The sequence below is a fragment of the Alnus glutinosa genome, chromosome 4 (genome assembly GCF_958979055.1).
Source record: "Alnus glutinosa chromosome 4, dhAlnGlut1.1, whole genome shotgun sequence".
NCBI classification, from domain to species: Eukaryota; Viridiplantae; Streptophyta; class Magnoliopsida; order Fagales; family Betulaceae; genus Alnus; species Alnus glutinosa.
Window position 1 is genome coordinate 26,982,115 of NC_084889.1, and position 23,596 is coordinate 27,005,710.

A 23,596-nucleotide genomic window follows, 5' to 3' on the forward strand; every position below is an offset into this window, starting at 1 on the left:
AAGAGTAATTTTATTGCTAAAAGACATTGACAATTTTTAGTACTTTAGGAAGACATCGGCATAATTAACGGTTCGAAGGATGTTGACCCTCGGATAGTATGTGTTTTCCTTTTTGCGGAAACCAAGTTTATCAAATGAGTTCTTCGAATGAAAACAAAATAACGGGACTGTCGGATTGACTTTCTTCCTCATTTATCCTCTTTTTTTTTTTTTTTTTTTTTTTTTAACACAATACATAATTTAATGTTTGTGGATGTTAATAGACATTATTAGACAATAAGTCAATAATTCACACTAGGCCAGGCCCCTGGAAGGGTGTAGAGTACGTAGTTGTTATTATAATTACTAATTATAATTAATATTATTTTTAGTTATTATTATAATCAAATGAGAAAAAGACACAAGAGAAGAAGAGTATATAAAATGTGGTTGGTTGAGAGCATTATTAGCACCAGTTGCATGATTCCCGGTCCATCTCCCGAAAGCAACCGGGCAGGTCTCTCTGCCTCCGCACTCATCGCACAGGCCAGCAGAGCCACAGAGAGAGAGAGAGAGAGAGAGACGATATTATTTGATGGCAAAATCTGCGAAAAAATAGAGACAAAAATAAGAATCAGGGAGAAGCAGAGAGCGGGCAATGCTGAGGAAATCGAGTGGCTGCGAAACAAAGTCGCTGAGAGTATATGGGGAGTGGTGGCACGCTGGTGGACGGGGTTCGTCGCTGGTTTCAACGCCGCACTAGTACTAATACTAATACTCGTACTCTTATTAATAATAATAATTCTATCAATTCCAATAATAATCCTAATCGGGGACAAAGTAAAAGTACCCATATCAATGATACTTGTGACCGCGTCGCATCTGTGAGCGAGCTTCGCGCCCAGTCGTCAAGAATTCGTAAGCGTGATAAGAAGCTAAAACAAGAAGAGGGAGAGTTCGATATCGCTGTCTTGAAGCTCGTTAAGGTTCCCAAACGGACCACCATGGATTCCCAAAAGAAGGTCCTCTTTCCCATTTCCTTTTTCTCTCTTTTTGGAGATCTGGGTGTTCTGGTTTTTTAATTTTTTAGCTGAGATCTCTTTGCCATTTGGGTTTATTATTCTGGGTGTTTTAGCTGAATTGGTGGTTTGTTTAATTTCTCTTGTTTTTCTTTGCTTTTCTTTCTGTTTACCTAATGGTATTTTGTGGTGCTGTTAAAATGGTGTTTTTGTCTGTCAGCTTATTTTATTATCGCTAATATAACTTTTGGCTGCTTAAAACATTTAATATAAAGGAAGATATCGGAGATTGGTAGAAGATAATTCGAATTCGATCAGCAGGAGTTAGTTGGCAAAAGGTTGTTCTTTTCTTAAGTTCCGTTTGTTTGATGGGAAAATGTACAAGTAAATCATGTTTTGAATCGAAAAATGATTCCGAACTTGATGATACAGGGTCTTTCATGTGAAGTGAACCCTAGCCCATGACGTAATTTGTATTGAATATTCTATTTCTGGGAAACAAATATCAGAAAACAAAGGTTTCAAACTCGTTTACTTAAGTTTCCTTTGTTTTCTCAGCTACCAAGCAGAGGGATGTTAGTTTTAGTTCTCCAGTTATTGTATTGTGTTGATTACTTTTAATTTGAGGGACTGAATTTTTCGAATGTGTGATGCTTCCCTGTGATCTCTTGCTATCTATCATCATTTAAAGGTAAATGCATTTTAAGATAAATTAAGTCTTGGACAAGTAGTGCATCGAGCAACTTTCAGTTTCCTGCAATTTGTCCTTAATTAGGTTCCTCTGCATTTTATTACTATTTGAATTCTTGACTGGGACCGTTGGGATTGCTGACTTTCTTGATTCATTAACAATTATGATCTGCATAATCTGCGTACGGTTCCAATCTAGTCTTGTCATATCTCCGTAGTCAAATTTTTTTTTGTGCATCTTTCTGATCATTGATAGTCTGTGGTTATTCACCACTTTGTTGGAATTATACCATATTTGAATATACTGAGAGAATTGTCTTGATGATCAAGTACAGTACCTTGCACATTTCCAAAAGTTTGCAGGTTTAAATTATCAATGATATCTGGTGGGGTTCTATGCATCTGCATAATACTTTGGCATTTTAATCTACATAATATCCTTTTTTATTCTATTTAAATTTTTTCTTTTGGTTCTTCTTTTTACCATATTGTGTTGATAAAAGATATTCCGCCGTTTTTAATTATGATGTCTGTTGATAAAAATGAATCAATATAATAATCTTCCTAAACTGTCCTTCACTTATCAGAGATAGGCTCTACCTTTAATAACATTCTGTTTGCTTTATTACACAAAGTTAAGGTTAGTACAAGATATTGCTAAAGTGTTTCCATGTGTAGAAAGTTAGCCCTTATTTTGGGATGTTCCAGAAAGAAAAGCAAGAGATTTAATCTGGGAAGAATTGTTTTTGTAGAGAGTGAGACTACAGTCTATGTCGGAGTGTTCTTATTCTGATTTTTTAGATAAGTGCTCTCTTTTCTCTATAAATTAGGGGTTTCATGTATATTTCTTGTGTACCATGGGTTGCGCCCCTTTGCACTTTTTGAAATATACTTTACTTATCAAAAAAAAATAAAAAAATCTAGGAAGAAGGTATATAAATTTTGCTAAGTTGATAAAAAGTCTTTTAGTTGTTAAATTTTGTGGTATTTAAGATGTGGAGATATTTGTTGTTTCCTACCAAGATACTGATATTTTACTTTCCTGGGGAAAAAGAACAATTGATCTTTAGGTGGCTACCCTATTTCATACTGAGTGAAATCTTGGACAGGATGGACATCCATGCTATTGGAATGGATGTTTATCCACATGATCACAATTGTTAGATGCTATATGATTGAAGCATTGTTACAATTTTCTATAAAACTAAGAAACAGGTATTAGTTTCAAAGTAGTGTTTGTTTGAAGATCTATTTATCAGATCTAGTTGTTGACGAATAGTTTTATCCTATCGGTTCCTGTGCCCCTACTTATGGCTCTTTGTTGAACTTATTATTTGCTACTGCACCAATGACACAAACAATTATGTTATTATTATTATTATTATTATTTTTTTATTTTTTATTTTTTTTATTTTTCCTGTAACATGTTTCATTTATTTGTTCATAAATAAGAACTGCTATTCCGTCTACAGGGTGGGTTAGAAACAGAATTCTTCACAGAGTATGGAGAGGCTAGCCGATACCAAATTCAAGAAGTCGTCGGGAAAGGAAGTTATGGTGTTGTTGGCTCTGCAATTGACACTCATACAGGAGAAAGGGTTGCAATCAAGAAAATTAATGATGTTTTTGAACATGTTTCTGATGCCACAAGGATTCTGAGAGAAATTAAGCTCCTTCGGTTGCTTCGTCATCCGGATATTGTGGAAATAAAGCATATTATGCTTCCTCCTTCACGGCGGGAATTTAGAGATATTTATGTTGTTTTTGAGTTAATGGAATCTGATCTTCACCAAGTAATTAAGGCAAATGATGACCTTACTCCTGAGCATTATCAGTTTTTCTTGTACCAGCTTCTTCGTGGTCTGAAGTATATACATACAGGTTGGTGCTTTTCAGTTATCCCTGTGGCTTTTAGGGATTTAATGATAATTGATTAATTTCCCTGAGTTACTTGCAGCAAATGTATTTCATAGAGATTTAAAGCCAAAAAACATTCTTGCTAATGCTGACTGCAAATTAAAGATATGTGATTTTGGGCTTGCTCGTGTATCTTTCAATGATGCCCCATCAGCAATTTTCTGGACTGTAAGCTATTCTGTCATGCCTATCATTTTTTCTCAAAAAAATAAATTTAGTTTATTTAATTTCTAGTTGCCAGCATCTAACCACTGCTTTTTAACCTATTTACTGCTATTGAAGGATTATGTTGCGACTCGATGGTATCGTGCTCCTGAACTTTGTGGCTCTTTTTTCTCAAAAGTAAGCTACTTTTTATCTTATTGCCAATTGCTCTGTTGGATGAAGCTATATGAATATATGATTTTTCTCAATAGAAACTGGTTATGTTACATACGTTTCTGCGTACTGTACTTCTTTTTTCCCCCTGTTTTTATAGTTAATTTTTCTAGAGATTTATTGGCATTGTTTAGTGCCTGCTATTGCTAATATGTTGCCTCAGTAAGAAGAAATGCTTGTAAACAGTGCTCTTCTGTCACTTTAAACTATTTGATGGCTGATGTTATTCTTATATGATGGTCTGAATCCTTTTGTTAATCATTTTATAATTCTGTCTAACTTACATAATGATCAGCTTCAGAAATTATCATGTCACTTGGTGCAGATGTCTGGCATCCCTGTATGGAGGGGTGTCTTCTACTCAAGCTACCTTTCTTTTTCTTATATATACACACACACATACAAATATATATTTGTGAACTCTAGGCTAGTCTTGTTCTCTGTGTATTTCACTATTAGCAAAATTCCTTTTTTTATTTTTATTTTTTTTATTTTAAAAAAAAAAACCATGGAAGATGGCTATTGTAACGCTCCAACTTTTTCACCTACTTTTTTTTTTTTTTTTTTTAATATATCTGTAAAACCCATGTGAAGCTACTGCTATGACTTGACATTGCAACAGAAGATTAATTGAACTACAACTATAAGAATAATACCAGAGCTTTAACTAAAACCATAATTACATTTATTCACATATCTCGTACAACTCTATTCCATATGTACAACCTACTATTACATTCACACTGTTCATACTTTCTATACAACCAAAAGATAGCATTGCTAACTAAATCTAAACCTGCTCCGTCCTCGGTCAAAGCTTTGTTTTGGTCACCAAAATAATAAGTCTGCCTTAAAATATATGGGTAGAAATCCAAGTTGTTGTCAGGCACCCTGGAGTCCCTCCCCTCTATAGTTGTAAAATTTGTCATTTTTCTAGGTGGAACTATGAGTCCACAGTTTAGTAACTAAATACAACCAACATGCTGTGTATTTATACTTGAGCTCCTTTTTAAAATTCCTCTTTCTTTTGTTATTGTAAAAATCATTTTTCCTGGAAATCAGAAAATGAGAGAATTTTCTATTTTTCAAAACTTTCCAACACATGTACATGCTGATCTTTTCAAATCATTGTGCACTAACAAATGCATAAAAACCAATCATATATAATCAGAACTCTAAAAAGTAAAAACTTTATGAACTAGTCATTTCCCTTGGCTTGTGTCAAACTCCCTAACCTGTTTGACCTAAGGGTGTTGAATGTTCTCCCCTTTCAACCCAAAGGGATTGAGCTCACCACCCGTTCAACTAGGGCTCCGCAATTTGACCCCATACGGATTGAGCTTTATTGAATGTCCTTCCCCATTCAACTTAAAGGGTCGAGCTCACTACCCTTCTCAACTAGGGCTCCACAGTTTAACCCCTTACGAATTGGGCTTGTCGAGCGCACCACCCCGCTCAACCTTGGGCATTGAATGATTAACCTCATTCGAATTGGGCACGTTGAGTGTACAATACCCTTTCAACCCCGTTCGAATCAAAGGTCTATTTTTTGAATTTTTCTGACTTTTAGCTTATTACTCTTATTTTCTCTAGTTCTTATTTTTCTTGGGTATTATAGGTATAGAGGGTCAAACTCCCAATATCTACTATTTATCAATTCCTTTATCCAATTGCTACTTTCATATTATGGTCTTTGAAGTGGATTATGACAGGTAGCTTGTCAATATAAAGTGAAAAGTATCTTCTTCAAAAGTTTAGTTTGTCATATTCCTTGGTGCATGTTTCATACCTTTTGGTTCCATATTAGTTTCATTGTAGTTTATTACATTCTATGGAGACATGTGATTCATTTTCAGTGGATTTACTTACTGGAGGTTGAATACTTGCGGCACTTAGACTGCCTAATGGTAGCATAACGTTGGGACTTGCCCAAATTTGATTTGTTTCCTGAATTTGGATGCTGTTAAAAAGATTGCTTTAGGTTCATTCAGCAGTTTCTCAAATTAGTATTGTCTCTGAATTTGTTTTGTATCCATCAAACTTTGATAAGATTCTTTATTCATTCATTAATTTTGAGAGGCTATATATTCTAGTATTCTGCTACTTCAGCCCAACCTTGCGATTAACTACTAGGAATGATCAAAAGGCCTATTTTTTACACACATCTCTTCACCAATGATGGACTTTCAAACAGTGAGCATTTTTACATCCCATCTTTATTTGGTACTTGACCCAAGATTCTGTGCTGGTTTTGAACGCACCCTGAATAAACGGAATGGTAGTATTACCTTTTATTTATGAATTTGGTTGCCCAGCATTGAATGGATTTGTAGTTTACTTTTTATTTTAAACTATACTCACTCTTGGAAATTCACAATGCTTTTCCATTCAATACATTCAGATTTTTCATTCTTTTCTTTTTGCTGCATGAGCAGGTTACTATGTAAGCTTTCATAGGTTTGATTTGTAAAATTTGTGTTCAATTGTGATTATTGCACTAAGTTTAGTTTCTATGACCTTTTTTGTTTTGTAGTACACCCCTGCAATTGATATTTGGAGCATAGGATGCATATTTGCAGAAATGCTTACAGGAAAACCACTGTTTCCTGGAAAAAATGTGGTGCACCAATTAGATCTCATGACTGATTTGCTTGGGACGCCTGCTGCTGAATCTACTGCAAGGGTTAGTTGTCTCATTCTAGTTATTGCTGCTTTAATCTTTCATTATTTTAGACAAAAGAAATCATATTCTGTAAGCAAGTTGTTTCTTAATATCCACCGTTCTTGAAATTCTTACAACAAAGCATCTTCTACTCAAATAGCTCTGGACACCTCGTGAGCAAAAGAAACAAAAAAACTCTCATATTAGCTTTTACACTAAATTTTTTTCAGGCTTCCTTCTAGGTTTTTCATTTTTCTTTTTAACTGATTACTTTACCATGATACTAGCAGATTCGGAATGAAAAGGCAAGAAGGTATCTTCTTAGCATGCGGAGAAAACAACCAGTTTCTTTTCCACAAAAGTTCCCTAATGCAGATCCGTTGGCTCTACACTTACTAGAACGCTTACTTGCATTTGATCCTAAAGATCGTCCTACAGCTGAAGAGGTAACTTGTGGACAGTAACTCAAAGAATTGACTAAGATTCCATTTAAAATAAATAGATTTGAATAGAATTTCATTAACTAAATGTTTGAGATCATACTACTTCCTAATGTCTCCTATACTTATGCCTACAGGCATTGGCTGATCCTTACTTTAATGGTTTGGCTAATGTGGATCGCGAACCATCCACTCAACCTATATCAAAACTCGAGTTTGAGTTTGAGAGGAGGAAATTGACAAAAGATGATGTTAGAGAGTTAATCTATAGAGAGGTATAACCTTACAATTTGCTTGCATAGCATAATGGCTTCTATTTTTCATTATGGATATATTAAATTTTGTGTTTGAATCATACAGATTTTAGAGTATCATCCCCAGATGCTGCAGGAGTATCTTCGAGGTGGAGATCAGACTAGCTTTATGTACCCAAGGTTGGGGAACTGTCTATTATCTCTGGGTTGATGATGTTATTACTTATCATAAGGAGAGATATTTCATTCATATTCTTACATAAACTTAATGATGCATTTGTTTACTTCATGGTGAAATGTCAGGTTCTAAATTTACATCATCGTGTGGTCTTATTAAATTCTAAATTTTGAATATTTCAAATCTACGATATAAAATAAAAGATCATTCTTTTTCATAATAGTTTTAGGATGACTTGGATTGTAATCATAATTTGTAAAAAGATTTTCTTTGCATGTCTGTAGTTTGTGTGATTACCATCTCCCAGTGTATGTTAACAAATTTAGGTACTCATTATAAGTTTTCATCAGCTGTTAAAGGGTTGCCCCAGTTGATGCCACCCTTCACAGATCATGGAATTTACCTATGGTTTAGTCCTTTCTTTGTCTTGCCATGTAGCTTTATCAAAATCTTGATTTCAGCTATGCCCATCTTATATCATGTTTGTCCTATCCTAGCATTTTTTTTTTCATAAAGAATAGCTGGTCATGGGAATGCTGTATTAAACTTTCTATGATATTTGATTATCACTTTTGTGTTGTTTAATCTGCTCTAAATTTATGGGCAACATCCTCTTGATTGTTGTCCTCTATATGCTTCGTTAAGCATATATTAGACAAATGTTCAGTTATTGGTAGTTCTTGGTTATCAATCTGAACTACTTCCTCATTTATAATCATTAGTACTCTAAATTCTTACGCAGATCTCCCAAAAATCTTACTCAGCATTTTACTGCATCTGTTGGACCACTACTCCAGCCATTTTTGGATGTGCACCTAATGAGAGATTGCATTTTTTGACCCAGTGAATTTATGTTTAGCTTGATCAAAAAAGATGTTCCATAAATCATTGAATTAAAGGTTATGCAGTCATGGACCTAATTAGAGGGGATAGTGCCAAAACGCTTTCAAACTGTGATTATTTGAAATCTGTCGCCTATTTAAACTTGATAGATTGCTTTTGGTTTGTTTTTGACTGATTGGTTTTCATGAATAGAAAAAATAAAAAGAAAAAAAGGCACTATTGAAATGGTTTGATTGGCCCTCTATTTACAATCTTTTTTCTTGGGTTTTGGCTCAACCGCATGATTCAGGACATCCTTTTTACGAAATTAGTTTCTTAATACTTCAATTCCATTAGCATTACCAGGATACATATATCCTTGTTTTAACTTTTATATAATTTATCTTGTTTTATTTATTTATTTTTATAAATTTTGGTGCTACACATCATGTTCCTTGTGTGTGAATTTTTTATGAAGTTAAAAGACAGAATAGCATTCTCTGTTATGAAAGGACCTATACCCCTCTTAACTTGCATAAACTGAGTCAGCGCACTGGTGGTTTAGATATTGATTTTTCTCTTCTTAGTGGAAAGCATTATTATTCTTGTCTTGCTGCTGATTGGAAGAAATATTGAACTTTTGCAGCTTGAAATTTTGAATTCTTCTGCTACTTGGGCTTTCATAAATTTGGGAACCTTTAGACTATTTATTAGCATATGGATTTTAGATTGCAAGTCAGCAAATCAAGTTAAATGCAATAGTAATTTACATTTAAATAGTTTTATGCTATGATTATCAGTCAGTAACCAGTATTTATGCAATTTAGTGGTGTAGATCGATTCAAACGACAGTTTGCACATCTTGAGGAGCATTATGGTAAAGGTGAAAGAAGCACTCCACTACAACGGCAGCATGTTTCCTTACCCAGGTATGTGGTCAACTGAAAGATGGCATGCTCCCAAATTTTACTTAGTGATGTCCTAAAGCTGCAAAATCAAGCCTGCTGATTCTTTTTTCAGCCCTACCGTCTCTTCTCTGTCCATCTCTGAGAGAGACCGATTTCATTAGTTTTTGACTGGAGAACACTTTCCTTTTTGTGTCGTTTTGTTTGGTTCTCTTTGAAAATCCTTATGTAAATTGAACAATTTTATGCATTTTGATTCAGATAGTAATGTGTCAATCTAGATTTTTTGGCTGCTAAGTAAGCCCCAGTGACCAAAAGAAAAGAAAAGAAAGTCTGATTAACGTGTTTGATGCCTCATTCTGTGTTATCCTTTTGCCAGAGAGCGGGTTTGTGCACCCAAGGATGAGATTGCTGATGAAAAAACTGAATTTGAAAGGCGAACTGCAACTTCTGTTGCTACGGGTCTTGAGAGTCCTCCGAGGTCACAGCAATCTGATAATTTGGAAAATGGTAATTCAGATTCACAAAATGGACCTAGCAAGCCAAACTACAGTGCTCGTAGTCTGTTAAAGAGTGCTAGTATTAGTGCTTCCAAGTGTGTGGTGGTGAAACCAAGGAAAGATTCAGAGGTAAACATAGTTTTAAACATACTCTCCTGTTTGTCTCTGTCACATTTCCTTGCAGGGGAGTTGATGATGGATCTCCATTAATCGCTGAAGAAGGAGTTTCCATAATTAGAATGATCCATTAATTGTGTATGGATGGTAAAAGTCTCTTGGAAACTAAACTAATCATTTTCCCCCAATTGGCATTTAGAATGTTCATGCTGTTGTTCATGGCCTTCAGAGGTTTCTTCCTTATCCTTTAAAGAATTATATTGAAACATTTGAATTGGCATCACATTACCCTTTTGTTTAAAACTCTCTTTTTGGTGATGACTGCATCATGGCTGTTACACACCTGTTGTTTATAATTTTTGTTTTGGTGATAACTGCATTCTTCTGGCTGTTACACTAATTGTGGTTTCTACTTGCTCCCAAATGATGGATCTTTACCATAAGCTACTTGAATCTAAATGAATCCAACTCTATATTCATGAGTCCAGTGTGCTTTTTTAAAAATTCTGGGATCTCTTTTTGATTGGATTATTGTAAATGTTCCTAATTTTGACTAAGAATCTGGTAGATTTGATTTGTTTTTTAAATTTAGTAGCCTTTAGGGTATTCGGTTCTCTTGTATACTTTTTGTGTACGAGGGCTTTGCCCTTTTCTTTCAACAAAATTATTATTATTCAAAAAAGAAAAAAAAAATCATGGTCACCTTTATAGGGTTTCCCCTACACTGTGGAGCATAATTAAAACAAAACTATGGAAACATTCATGAAGAAACTCTGTAATAAAAAAGGTATATGAATAGGGATTCATTGCTTCAAAACTGAGATTTTTCATTTTTGGAACTGAGCTTGCATTGATCTGGTGTTTATCTCACTCTGGCTTTTTAACAGCAGGAGGAGCCAATTGCTGAGGTCAACGATGAGGCAATCGAGGGCTTGTCGCAAAAGGTTGCAGCCTTAAATGCCTGATTCATACTTCTGATCTATTTTGGAAAGAGATTTCAGAAGGTGAAGATCCTCACGTTATTTCTGTTAGAAGCTAACACTAGGATTGCATCATATTGTGTTGCTACAGTGTAGGAAGAGATGCTCTCTTTTAATTGAAGAAACCACAAAAATGTATTTTGTTCCACTATGTACTGTGACACAATAGGGAGAATAGGTTTTGGTACACGAAGGACAAGGAATTTGTATTTTGTTTCTATTTCAGTTACATAAATAACCACTTCATTTTGGTTGGTGATAATGGTAACTTCATCATCATAAGAGTAGCCAATACTTGATTGAATTTGTATAGAAAAGACAATCCCTATGACTAATCTTTATCTACCAATGCATGATCCGCTACGAAGATAAATTTACACGAAAACCGGATTAGGTTTTTGTACAATCCACCTAGAATGAGTGATGCTACTCTTTGACTTCCATTTATCACAACCATGTCACATCGACTGACATGACGTATTTTAAGTGGCTTTCACTTTCATCTGTTTAAGGGACATTCAGATTTGTATGCTCTTTTTTTTGTCTACATTATATGTTATATTGAACTTAATAGTTATTTATTGGTGGAAACTCTTGGGAACTTGGGTTTATTAGGCTACCACAATTGTTAAAGTCAATAATTTAGGTTGGTTAGTTAAACTGTGGATCCTGATTGGTTTGCCTAATGCTGGTTTGTAGAAGATTTATGTTGAATTGTGGTATCATATCAAAGCAAAGGTTCTTAGAAGGCAAGTGCTTTCGCGACCACAAGGAAAGTGATTTGAGCACAAGAATTGTAACGTCCCTTAAATTAATTAATTAGTAATTCTATTGGAGTGTTACAACTAAACCCTAATCGAGAGAGTAAAGCACTGGATATTGGTATATGCTTTTCTTTTTGAAACTATTGTCATTCAATACTAGTATAACCAAAGCATCTAATAAACATCATCACAAAAATGTATTGAAATCATAACACTAAATTAATTCTTGATACAATCAAGTCTAAGTTATACCTGAGAATACATGGTTATCACATATTACATAAACTTGCTACACCTCCAAAAGGTACTTTGCACCAAGAGGAAAGAACCTTATTCCTTGGTGGGTCATCGAATGGTATTAGAGGCTACAACATCTTCGTAGATAGATGTGTCCGACTCTAGGTCCTCCTGCACAAGTCCTAAGGCTAACCTTCTCTATAAAATATGGATTGTTTTCCAGGTGGAAAATAATGAAATGATAAGTCTACGATTTAGTGAGTCAATCTCATGTGTGAAACACAGTTATGCAGTGAACCCTATGAGTGTACATGCAGATACGGTTATTTGCAATATTCGTAGCCATTTCAGAGCGGTTATTATTCAATATTCGCATATGAGGTAATGAGCCTTTTGGGCCTATTTTCATCTTTTGGGTTTCTATTAGAGCCTATTTTAAACGATTTTGAAAATAATTTAGGCATCTTTTTAGTATTTTGGACTTGTTTCAATTCTTTTTTTAAGCCTTGATCTTTTGAAAATATATTAATTTCATATTACTTTTGCCTTGTTGTCCAAGTGTTACACGAGAAAACAATACAACCAACTAAACCAATATAAACATAATTTATACCTAATTCAAAACGACGTCATTTTGATATTAAATACCAAAACGATATTGTTTTGGTATATATATAAATGGGTATCCGTAACCGCATCCGCATACCCTAAGACCGCTAGCAAAAATCACTATCCGCTTATGCGGATAATGCGTAGCGAATAAAGGATGTGGGCTGTTAATATCCGTCTGCGTGTACACTTCTAGAGAGCTCAATCATTTAGAAACATAGGAATAAAATCACACTTGCACAATATTTCTTAATATAGAAAAACAGAAAATCATCCCGATGCACAAGTATAAATAATACTTAATTATATTACAAGTCATAACTTAATCCGTGCCCTTAACCTTGTAATGACCTGCAACCACACACCCTGAAGTAACAAGGGCGAGCGTAACCATAACATAACATAATCACATCATAGATCTTAAATCTCGCAACAGAAACAATTTCGAAACAATAAACATCGCTTAAGAACATAGAGCTGACAAAATAGACATCTATATTATAAAAGTTTACATTATACATTTACATAACAAAATAAATTGTCTAGACATAAGTGTCACCGGCGACACTTACCAAATACATCATAAGTGTGTATACATAGCAAAAATGACGTACATCAAAAGTTAGACTAATGGAACTAGTCTAAACAAAACACAAGGCATCTTATATCCCCAACTATAATAACCTAAGTATAAAGCTACCGGGTCATCATCTACATCCTCATCACCTACAATAACAACAGTGTCTATGCGATTGTGGAGTTATCATAATAATATAGGCGGATATGTGAGTCTACAGTCTTACTAAGTATAGAAATCCCTGACTTTTAAACAATGAGCCGTCTTTTATAAAGATTCTGCCATGAGTTTACAATAACAATTACAATAGGTTTTATAGTTTATCAAAGCAAGCTATAGCTGGTGAAGTAAACACTATAGAGAAATAAGTTTTTACAACATATTACCTTAGTTGCTGAATGCATTTAAGCCATAACATATCTTTTATATCATATAACCTAACTACATACATATACATACATTCCACAACCCATTAAGCGAAACACAGGCATATGAGCATATCTAATAAAGAAAGCAATTCATAAAAATCTATAACAATCTCATAAAATACATTTCATAATACCAATAAAAAACTTATGCAATGCATTGTTTCATTCATTTCTATTCTCTACTCTTCCTCATGTCTCTTTGGGAACTTGTTCCTGATGGCTTCTTGACGACTTGTCCTTAGCTTAACGTTCACACTTTTATCTGGGACTTGTTTCTTCATATCATCATTAGGTTAGTAGCATCGAGGACTTGTCCCTTAGAAGTTATGCTTAGGACTTGTCCTAATACATTAATCTCTTATTCTCATTTCATCATTAGTGCATAGCATTCATAATATTAGTAATCCTTTGTTTTCATAACCGTGCAATATTCAACATCTTTTCTTAACACATTTCTTAATACACGTAAATTATTAATATTGTGTGCTTGATTTGGGATTGGAACCTGATCCTTAGTTTTTCAGTGGGCAACACTCCTTCTGACGGTGGCACGGTTGAATGTGGCTACGGGTTGCATGATATTCTCTGTCGATGAAATTGTGACACCTGCTGCTCGGGCGATACGAGTGATCAATCCCCCAAAAGGTAATGACTTTGGGCTCTTTTGCCGGTGGATGGCCTACATCACGCTGACGGCATGGGAGGAGAAGTCAATGGGCACTTGCGACCATAACGCGTAGAGGAATTGAGCTCTGGCCTTGCTGATAGGGGTAATGTGGGAGATCGGGTGAAGGTTCGCTGCCATGATCGATAGTTCTGTGCAACATTGCACCGCTCGATCGTTCTTGGTAAAACCCTAAGGGAAATTACTTTTAAAAACTCCATTTTAACAAAACATTCTTACAATTGAAATCAATTCATTGGAATTTTAACCATGCAAATCAAATTTAAGCTGTAAAGTTGAGTTTATACGGGTATTTCTCATTTAATAATCGAGCATAATTTCGTGTTTACAAACGGCTCATATATTAAATGAACAGAGTCCGACTTGAGTTTTTCTGAACTGATTCTAAAGTGGGTAAGCAAACCAACTTGTTGATTTGCAGCCCCAAGCGCCACCCTTGCTGTTAACAGCATGGAGGATAACCTTGAAGTCTTTAAAAGTAGGGCAAGGGGCCAGGAAAGAAGTTCCAAGCAAGTTAAGGGTGTGGCAACAGAGAAAATGGATTGGGTAAATAAGAATCGACCAGCTTTTATATACAGCCCGGCCATGTAGCCATTATCATCTCACATGGCAAACTCCTTTCTTATTCTCTATTAAATTACCGTTTATCCCGGATGTGTAAGAAAGAATTCCTCTACCAAATCATGTATAGCCAATTTTGTAAAGAAACATACCCGTCCAGCTTCATTTTCAAATCCAATCCACCTCTGATCTTCCCAAATTGAACGTAATAGTTGTCAATCTGCAAGGTTTACTAAGTCCAGGGCATAGAGTTGCAATGTAACCAATGTTCCAATGGAGCTTTTCCACTTCATAAAAATCACTTGTAATCTCACCAGTAATCTCCACATGAGCATGAACCACCACTGAAGTGGTGAAAGCGATGAGAATCCCTTAAGATTATCAACCTTCCCTCAATCTTGGATATGTGTTTGATGGCATTGTGACAGTCTTCACATACCCGCAAGTTTTTTATCACACGGATTGGTCTCCCAGCTGGTATAGAAAGAATTCCAAATGCCACGGCTAATTTCTCACTGTGATACTTCAGCATATGTTCCTTCTCCTCCTCTTCCACATCATGTAGAACCATTTTTGTAGAAGAAACATACCCGTCCAGCTTCATTTTCAAATTCAACTCCTCTAAAAAGGCATATATTCTATCCTTGTCTGGGTGGAAGTGGTCTCCAACTGAAAATGTATGAATCTTATTCTGTGCTTCAAGCCAACTATACCCGGGTACTTTCCTAACACAGCTATCTCTCATTTTCATTCTCATCTTGCTAACATCGCCCCATCTACCCGAAGATGCATACAAATTTGAGAGAAGAACATACATTCCTGCATTATCAGGTTCCATCTCAAAAATCATCTCAGCAGCCTTTTCACCTAATTCAGTATGGCCATGAATCCTGCTTGCACCAAGTAGAGCACCCCATGTAGCAGCATCTGGTTCGAAAGGCATACTTCTCATTAAATTCTGGGCTTCATCCAGTCGCCCTGCTCGACCAAGAAGATCAATCATACAAGTATAGTGTTTTGAGTTGGCTGTTATACCATAATCGTGATCCATTGAATAAAAATACTCTCTGCCCTTCTCTACCAAGCCAGTATGACTACAAGCAGACAGTACACCAACCTGAAACACAGTAGAAAAGGGAAAGAAAAAAACCATTAGATGGAGAAGAAGAAATGCACAACTAAAGAGATTATTAAAAACAATAAGGTGAAGCCTCTTTCCCAAATTATTTTCATGTACGGAATTAATCACCATAATACGAGGATTAGAAATGGTGATTGCGTTGAATTACAAAGTCATCCTTCCATCGATCATAGACATGGAAACAAATTTGAAGACGAAGGCACCATCTGGTAAAGTTTAGTTTTTGGAGAGTAATTTCAAAGAAGCAAGATATGCAACAGTTTGCTGCAAAGAAGATACAGAGTGATGTGAAAAATGATGTGGTAATATTAATTAGGGAGAGGAAAAATTTTTCTTTCAAAAGTAGTTGTTTTTCATTCTACTGTGATGCTTTATTTTATGTATTTATTTTCCTTTTCACTTCCAACGCCCATCAAAACATAATTCCGACTCTCTGAATTTTTTATTTTTTTATTTTTTCAATTTCAAAAGCAAGAAAAGTGCTGATGCTATTTATACAGTGTCTTTCTATCATTTAAAAATAAGAGAAGATGATAATAAGAAAACATACATGGAAGCAACCAAATGGTTCTACAAGCGGTTATTTCCATAGGGAGGAGACTCAAAAAGCAATCAAGATTCAATAGCTTAAAACAGTTTCAGCGTGAAAAGAGAACGGGGCGGGCGGGGCTGGGGTTGACAAAGAATGTAAAACAGAGAAAGAGAATGAAAGTAAACCTAGAGAATTGATGTGCACCTTCATAAATTCTATGACCTAATCTAATCACGCATGAAAACTACCACATTTTGAACAAAATCAGACTTAAAAGGTATTGTGGAAGATACTCAAAGCACAACTACTATGACGCTTAGGTGAGGAAATATTTCTTATACGCTAGTTTAAACTAGCATTATTATGTTTTATGTTTTGGTATGTCCAGGACAGCATTATAGTAGAGTAACTTTGCCATTGCTTCTTTTGAGGATTAAGATAAAATCAATAAGAAAAGTAACCTGTGGCTTCTAAATTACACTTGCAACCATAGTGCCCAAACAGAGAAGTTAGGAACAAAGAATTTTGTGAGGCGAAAATAAAGAGTTGACCGGAAAAAGTTGACAAAAGTTATAACATGCAATTTTCAAAAATGAAAGATAATCTTTTATTGGCTTAGTGCACTACAACATAGCACATTATGCCTAAAAGAAGAAACCAATTTTCAATATGCATGTTTTTAGTTCATCATAATACATATTCAACAGAAGTAACTTTTATAGAATATTTTTAAATTAGTAACAGCTGTATTCTAAGTTCATTATATATGTTTTGAGAAATTTATATTTTCTATCGCAAAAACATAGAGAAGAAGAAAATAAACCAACCGCACAAGATAGCAAGATTTACGTTGTTCGACTTGAAAAGTCTAAATCCATGGACAAAGATGATCAAGAAAAATCTTACTAACGAAAGATGAAGAATAGAGATGGTGAGATACACTCAAAGCCTCACAATCTACCAAATTTACGAGAGTAGTCAGTTGGGATTATTTTGGGACCACTAAATCTTTAGAAGAAATACTTACTTATAGGCTCTAAATTTCTGTTCCTTGTTAGATAAAGAATATTAAATTGCTTATGATCCTAGCACTTATTCCTTAGTGGACAATAAACACTAGTTACTTATATTTAAAAGAAGAATACTTTCTTTCACACTAGGCAGACTCAATAAGACTTTGAGACAACTTTCAACAATAGAGCATGATGAAATTGGAATTAATACAGTAAAACTCAAGATATTTTCCATATGATGGAAATAAGAAAACAGGAATTTGGCAAGAAACTTAATCCCATGAATGGTGGGTGCCTTAACATATTTGTTTAGAGGCTTTAGCGCAACATTTTAGGCTACGTGGCCATCTTAGCATGGCCTAGGTGATGACTTGACCAAACTGGTCCAAACCGTTCATTCAGCATTCAGCAATTATTTCCCAAAACAGACATCTCTCAAAAAATCAAACAACAAGTTCTCTCACCAAGAACTCATACAGGTACCAAAAACCAATTGACAAAAAAGTCAAGGGATAAATCAAATTGAAATAGGAAACGGATATCATGTCCACAATGTGAGGCCTAAATGAAAATTAAATGTAAATCAAAAGCTTAAAACAATAATTACCATAGTGACATCGTCTGGTTTGATACCCGCTGCCTTCATTGACTCAAAAACCATCATAGCCTCCTTGCAAAATCCATGCCTCGCATATCCTGCAATCATTGTGTTCCATGACACAACATCCTTTTCTGCTATATCATCAAACACATCATATGCTTCATCTATGCTTCCACATTTACAATACATTGCCAGAAGAGCATTCCCCACATAACAACCAGTTTCATATCCTGCCTTAACTAGCCGCCCATGCAACTGCTTCCCCAATTCCAGAGCAGCAATATCAGCACATGCACTCAAAGAACAGGTAAATGCAGACCTATTTATTTTTTCCCCATCCCTTTTCATCTTTACAAATAGATGCAAAGCCTCCTCGCCATGACCACTTTGAGCATAACCAGCAATAATTGCTGCCCAAGAAATACAGTCACGCCGAGGCATCCTATCAAACAAATTTCTAGCTTGAGGAATATTCCCACTCTGAGCATAGCCAGTAATCATTGTATTCCAAGAACTTATGTTCCAACAAGGCATCGCCTCGAACAATTCTCTTGCCATGTCCATTCTCTTGCACTGCACATATCCCGCAATCATTGCATTCCACGAAACCTCATTTTTCTCTGGCATCTCATCAAAAAATCTTCTTGCTTCATCCAACATCCCATTCTGCACATACCCAGACACCATTGCCGTCCACGTAAACACATCCCTAATTGGAGACTCCTCAAACAATCTCCTAGCTTCAGACAACTCCCTATTCTGGGCATAACCAGTAATCATAGTATTCCAAGAAATCTCATCTCTGTTAGGCATCCGATCAAAAAGCCGTCTAGCATCAATCAATCTCTTCCTCTTTACATACCCACCCATCAAACAATTCCAAGAAACCACTTCCCAATCCGTTTTCGACGCAAACAACATACCAGCCTCGCTTATCCTCCCATTCTGCACATACGACGCAAGCAACCCATTCCATGATATCTCATTCTTATCCGGCATCATATAAAAAAATTTCCTCGCCTCATCGACATACCCATTCTGGGCATACCCAGACAACATAGCGTTCCACGAAACAACATCCCTTTCGGGCATCTGATTAAACAAAGCACGAGCTGCACTAAGATTCCGATTCCTCACATACCCACTAAGCATCACATTCCAAGAAACCAAGTCTCTCTCAGGCATTTTCTCAAACAGATCTCTCGCAAGATCAAACTTGCCATTCGACAAGTACCCAGACATCATGGTGTTGTAGGAGACCGAGCTCCGGCGTGGCATGGCGTTGAAGATGCGGAGAGCGGACTCGCACTGGCCGCTGCGCATGTGGGTGGTGATGGCCGTATTCCATTCCACAATGTCCGAGTCCGAGGTAGGTGACTTCTTGTTCTTGACATCGTGCTTTTTCGTCAGTGTTTTCTTTGACGGAGTTGCGGTTTTTGTTGTGCTTTGGAGTCTCTTGTTGATGTGTTGGTTTTGGAGCGAGCGATGTACCTCTCTCAGAACGTAACTACCGCGCATTGCTTTGAGCGTCAACCGTTTCATCAGCATACGAATTTATAAATGGAAGCTCCGGGTTTTTTTTTTTTTTCAGGAAAACCCGAATCCGACCAAATCCATCCAATTACAAAATAAATAAGAACATAAGCAAGGATTTGACCAATCACATAAATTACGGTTTCTTACAAATATTATTTTTGGATTTTAAGATCTTTTATATTTTTAATTTATAATCCATTATGATTCTAATTGTTGAGGTAGATTTTTGGATGGTCAGACCGGTGACGAGTCATTTGCAAAAGCAAAGAAAAGCTATTAGAAAAGGAAGCAACTTGAAAGACTCGATTCTAAAATTTTAAGAGCATCCCGCTGGTGAGCTCTCAATTTTAAAATTTTCACTCAAATTTTGTGAAAAACTCAAAAATATCCACTTCAACAAACTCTCCATAATTTCTTTATTTTGGCTATTGTTATAATTTCATTCCAAATTTGACACAAATTTCATGAATTATTGAATTTTTAATCATTTATCTTTCATTTCACTTCACTTTTCATCTCTCCATTTTGTTAGGAGTGATTGCTTAAAACTAATAAAAAATTAAATTAATATCTAGTTGAAATAGATCGAGAAATATTTGGAGAGTTTGACGTAGAAAGTTTGTTAAAAGTAGTAGTTAGAATAACAAAAGTAAATTTTTTAATTAAAATTTGGAGGAAATTACTTGTAATTGACAGCATCTTTGTAATCTTGTGTAATTGACAATCCCCAAAGATTGTGGAATTGTCTTGTTATACAGTTCATCCTTTCTATATATAATGTAGAGTTGTGATTGGTACATAACATTGCATAATATAAGACACATGGAGTAGAACCCTATAATGTTATGAATATATGATTGTAGCATCAAGTGAGAAATAAAGTTTTACAATTGTTACCCAAACATTTGCATTATAATAGTTAGAATTAATACATTTAGAAATATTATGATATTTTCATTATTTGCCTGATATTTCAGAAACTGATTTATTTTCTTGTATAGTTTAGATTTTATTTTTCTTTAATATTCCCTTATTTTCTTGTAGGGAACTCTCCGCCTTTGTCCTATTGTATTAATTTCTTGATTAGTTGCTTGATGTGTTTACCCGAACATATCTACCTAGACGTTTCCGCGATCTTGTTTCCAAAATCAAGTTGGCATCTACATTACCATCTTAAGTTTGAGGGGAATGTTTTCTGAATATGTTACGATATTTTCTTTATTTTCCTGATATTTCAAATGCTGATTTATTTTCTTGTATATATAGTTTGATTTTCTTCTCTAATGCTTTTCATTAATTCTCTTATTGTATTTCTTATTTTAATTAATTAACTGGTCTTATTCAACTATAAATAAGCATTTCTTGTACACGTACAGTTATAACACAGAAATGTTCTACCTACACGTTCGAATCTCTTGAAACGGAAGATAGTAGATGATGCAACTTGCCCTTGCTGTGAGGGTGCTGAAGAAACCATAATACACACCCTTTGGACCTGCCCAGCAGCCCAAGGTGTGTGAGGCAGTGAATCTTCCCCTTTCCAGAAGTGTGGCCGTGAGGAACTGAGCTTCATGGTGCTCTATGAGCATTGCTTACATCGATTCAGCAGGGAGCATGTTGAAAATTTGGTTTAGAAGAAATACCTATGTTTTTGAAGATGCATTCACTCACCCAGATGAAGTCTACGCAGCGGCGGTAGAGTCCCTACGTGAGTACAAATTTTGCAAGCAGTCGGACCAGATTGTGCAACAACCTCATGCAAGAACTGGTTCTAATAGAGAGAATATTATATGGAGTCCTCCACCGACTGGATACATTAACATTAACTGGGACGCTTCTATTAACAAAAAGGAGGGCTGCATTGGCTTGGATATTATTGCTCAGGATTGCACGGGTTGATTTTTGGGGGCTCGAAGCCTTACTCATCATCTGCTGGTGGAAGCAAAGACTGCAGAAACTATGGCTGCGCTTGGGGCTGTTCAGTTTAGCAAAGAGGTTGGTTTGTTTGATGCCATTTTTTAAGGAGACGCAGCCTAGATTATTTCAGAGATTAATTCTGCCCCTCCTTATCTCTCTAGAACTAGTCATTTTATCGAGAGCATTCACTTGGAGAAGCAATGGTTTCGTTCTTGTTCTTTTGTTTTTGCACCTCGAGATTCCAATTCAGCAGCCCATAAGAGGCTGTTTGTAATAAAACTGATTTGTGTTAGCTAGAGGATACTCGTAAGAGTATCTCTAATATTGTTCTTAGGGAAGTTATGTGTCCCTAGATCGTTTGTTTTAGGGGATCATTTTCGTTTTTTGATTAATGAAGATTATGAGGTTCTTTGTTAAAAAAAGAAGAAGTTAAAACACAAAAATATACAATTCAATTCAACTTTTCTATTCTCTAATTTATTTTAACAATAATTGTGGTTATTATTCAATATCTTACGTGTGAGGTTTTTTGTTTTGGCAAGACCAAAAGAAGATTTTCAAATCTATTCATCTAAATAAAAGGTCCTCCCTTCTTTTAGTGAATATCATATTGGAACTATGTATTCTAATAATTAATTAAAGTACTCAAATAGCATCCAAACTGTTGAAAATTATTTCTTGAAAATTTAAGTTTCCTGCCAATTTGAATATTTCAACTTTTCCTTTATTTTTTCAATTACTCTTTATCTCACATTGAAAAGTTATGAGTTTTTTGTGTGCTTTCTAAGCATTTATCTTGCTCTTATATTATATTGGATTTTGAGTACACACATAGTACTTGTGTCACCCAGTATGAAGCACTGTCGTCTCAAGCACGTGTGTCGCTTAAAAACTTACAAAATTAAAATTTTTTAATTAAAAAAATGAAAAACCAGAAGAAAAGGGGTGGCTCGGCAGCCTATATATATAATATAGTGACACGTGTCATCATTTTATTAATGCTAATATGACACACTAACAGAATCCGTCAAGTGTTTTGGCGGAATTTGATTGCAGAAAATAATTTAGTTTTATAAACATATACTTTTAGTAAGAGTAACACATGTCACTAATTTATTGGTGTTGACGGAATTTAATTACAATGACTAAATTGTAATTTTTTTCCTACCTTAAAGAACTTTGAATTATTTTTTATTCTGCAGTGCACAATTTGTAATTTAGGCCAACCACATGGATTGATTTTGCATTTATCCATTAATTTTTTATTTTTTATTTTTATTTTTTTTAAAAAAATAGTCACATTAGTATATTTGAAAATTTAGAGGGCTATTTCAAAATCGGCTGTTAGTTCATGGGTATTTTTGTAAATTTCGTAAAATTCTTACTAACATTTGAATCCTAGCATTTTTTTTTTTTGATAAAAAAAGGAGGGATATTTTAAAAATTTTGGCAGGATTTAACAGCAAATCCTAACAGAGTACCCTGAAGTGAGATGTTTGAAAACTTGGATACACTAGTTTGAGACGTTTGATAGTTCAATACCATTTTCTCAAAACATCGTATAGTTTGATACCCTTTTGAGAAGTTATTTCAAACAAAATTGTAGTGTAAAGTTAGGTAGATGATTTTTGGGAGGCCATTAACTAATCACTTCAAAATCTTTTCGTACTTACATAAATAAATGAAATATTTTTAAAACTTTTGTGGGCGCCATGTGGTTCGACCACTACAAGCAGGGGCTCTCTTGCCAGGGCAACTCGGGAGAGTGGGGCCCTTGCTCGAGTCGAGTAATAAATAACAAAGGATCTCTAATTATAAAGGGATCCCAATTTCCCACCCACCCCACAACCATCAGGTATGACCCTCCCTAAAATTCAATTCAGTAAAAGACAGGCCCCATTGAAGCTCGAGCTAGGTTAGTGAAGACTTCTCAAATACCCTTCAGCCAGACCACAAAAACACAATGAACAAAATATTTTCACTCAACCACCCCTTCCCAATCCATGTCAACCATCAACCAAGGCCCGAACCAGCTTTCATTACCATCCCGGCCACCACAACCTAGGCCAACACCAATTCAAGCCATGTCTCTCTTCAATCTACCCCAACACCTATTCCCATTACCACGTTGCCACGTACGAGTCTCTCAGAACC

General features: G+C 35.3%; 2 protein-coding genes across 4 annotated transcripts; one reads left to right on the forward strand and one right to left on the reverse strand.

The window, feature by feature from the left end:
* The first annotated feature begins 455 nt into the window (after positions 1-455).
* Positions 456-11,109, forward strand: LOC133866016 (mitogen-activated protein kinase 9-like). 2 transcript variants are annotated; one of them, XM_062302568.1, is made up of 11 exons: positions 456-1,001; positions 3,161-3,569; positions 3,646-3,773; positions 3,888-3,947; positions 6,517-6,666; positions 6,936-7,091; positions 7,223-7,360; positions 7,446-7,519; positions 9,167-9,268; positions 9,624-9,873; positions 10,749-11,109. In XM_062302568.1, the coding sequence occupies exons 1-11, from the start codon at positions 684-686 to the stop codon at positions 10,824-10,826; spliced, it is 1,863 nt and encodes a 620-aa protein (XP_062158552.1). In that variant the 5' UTR covers positions 456-683; the 3' UTR covers positions 10,827-11,109. The 2 variants fall into 2 exon arrangements, with proteins under 2 accessions (XP_062158552.1, XP_062158553.1); XM_062302569.1 differs by having other exon boundaries at positions 10,752-11,109.
* Positions 11,110-13,768: 2,659 nt separating this feature from the next.
* On the reverse strand, positions 13,769-19,517 carry LOC133867505 (pentatricopeptide repeat-containing protein At4g02750). 2 transcript variants are annotated; one of them, XR_009900068.1, is made up of 3 exons: positions 17,996-19,517; positions 14,855-15,819; positions 13,769-14,312 (listed from the first exon to the last, which is right to left on the reverse strand). XR_009900068.1 is itself a non-coding variant. In XM_062304306.1 (2 exons), exons 1-2 carry the CDS (start codon positions 19,505-19,507, stop codon positions 15,013-15,015), a joined length of 2,319 nt encoding a protein of 772 aa, XP_062160290.1. In that variant the 5' UTR covers positions 19,508-19,517; the 3' UTR covers positions 14,403-15,012. The 2 variants fall into 2 exon arrangements, 1 of the variants encoding a protein (XP_062160290.1); XM_062304306.1 differs by lacking the exon at positions 13,769-14,312 and having other exon boundaries at positions 14,403-15,819.
* Positions 19,518-23,596: the final 4,079 nt, after the last annotated feature.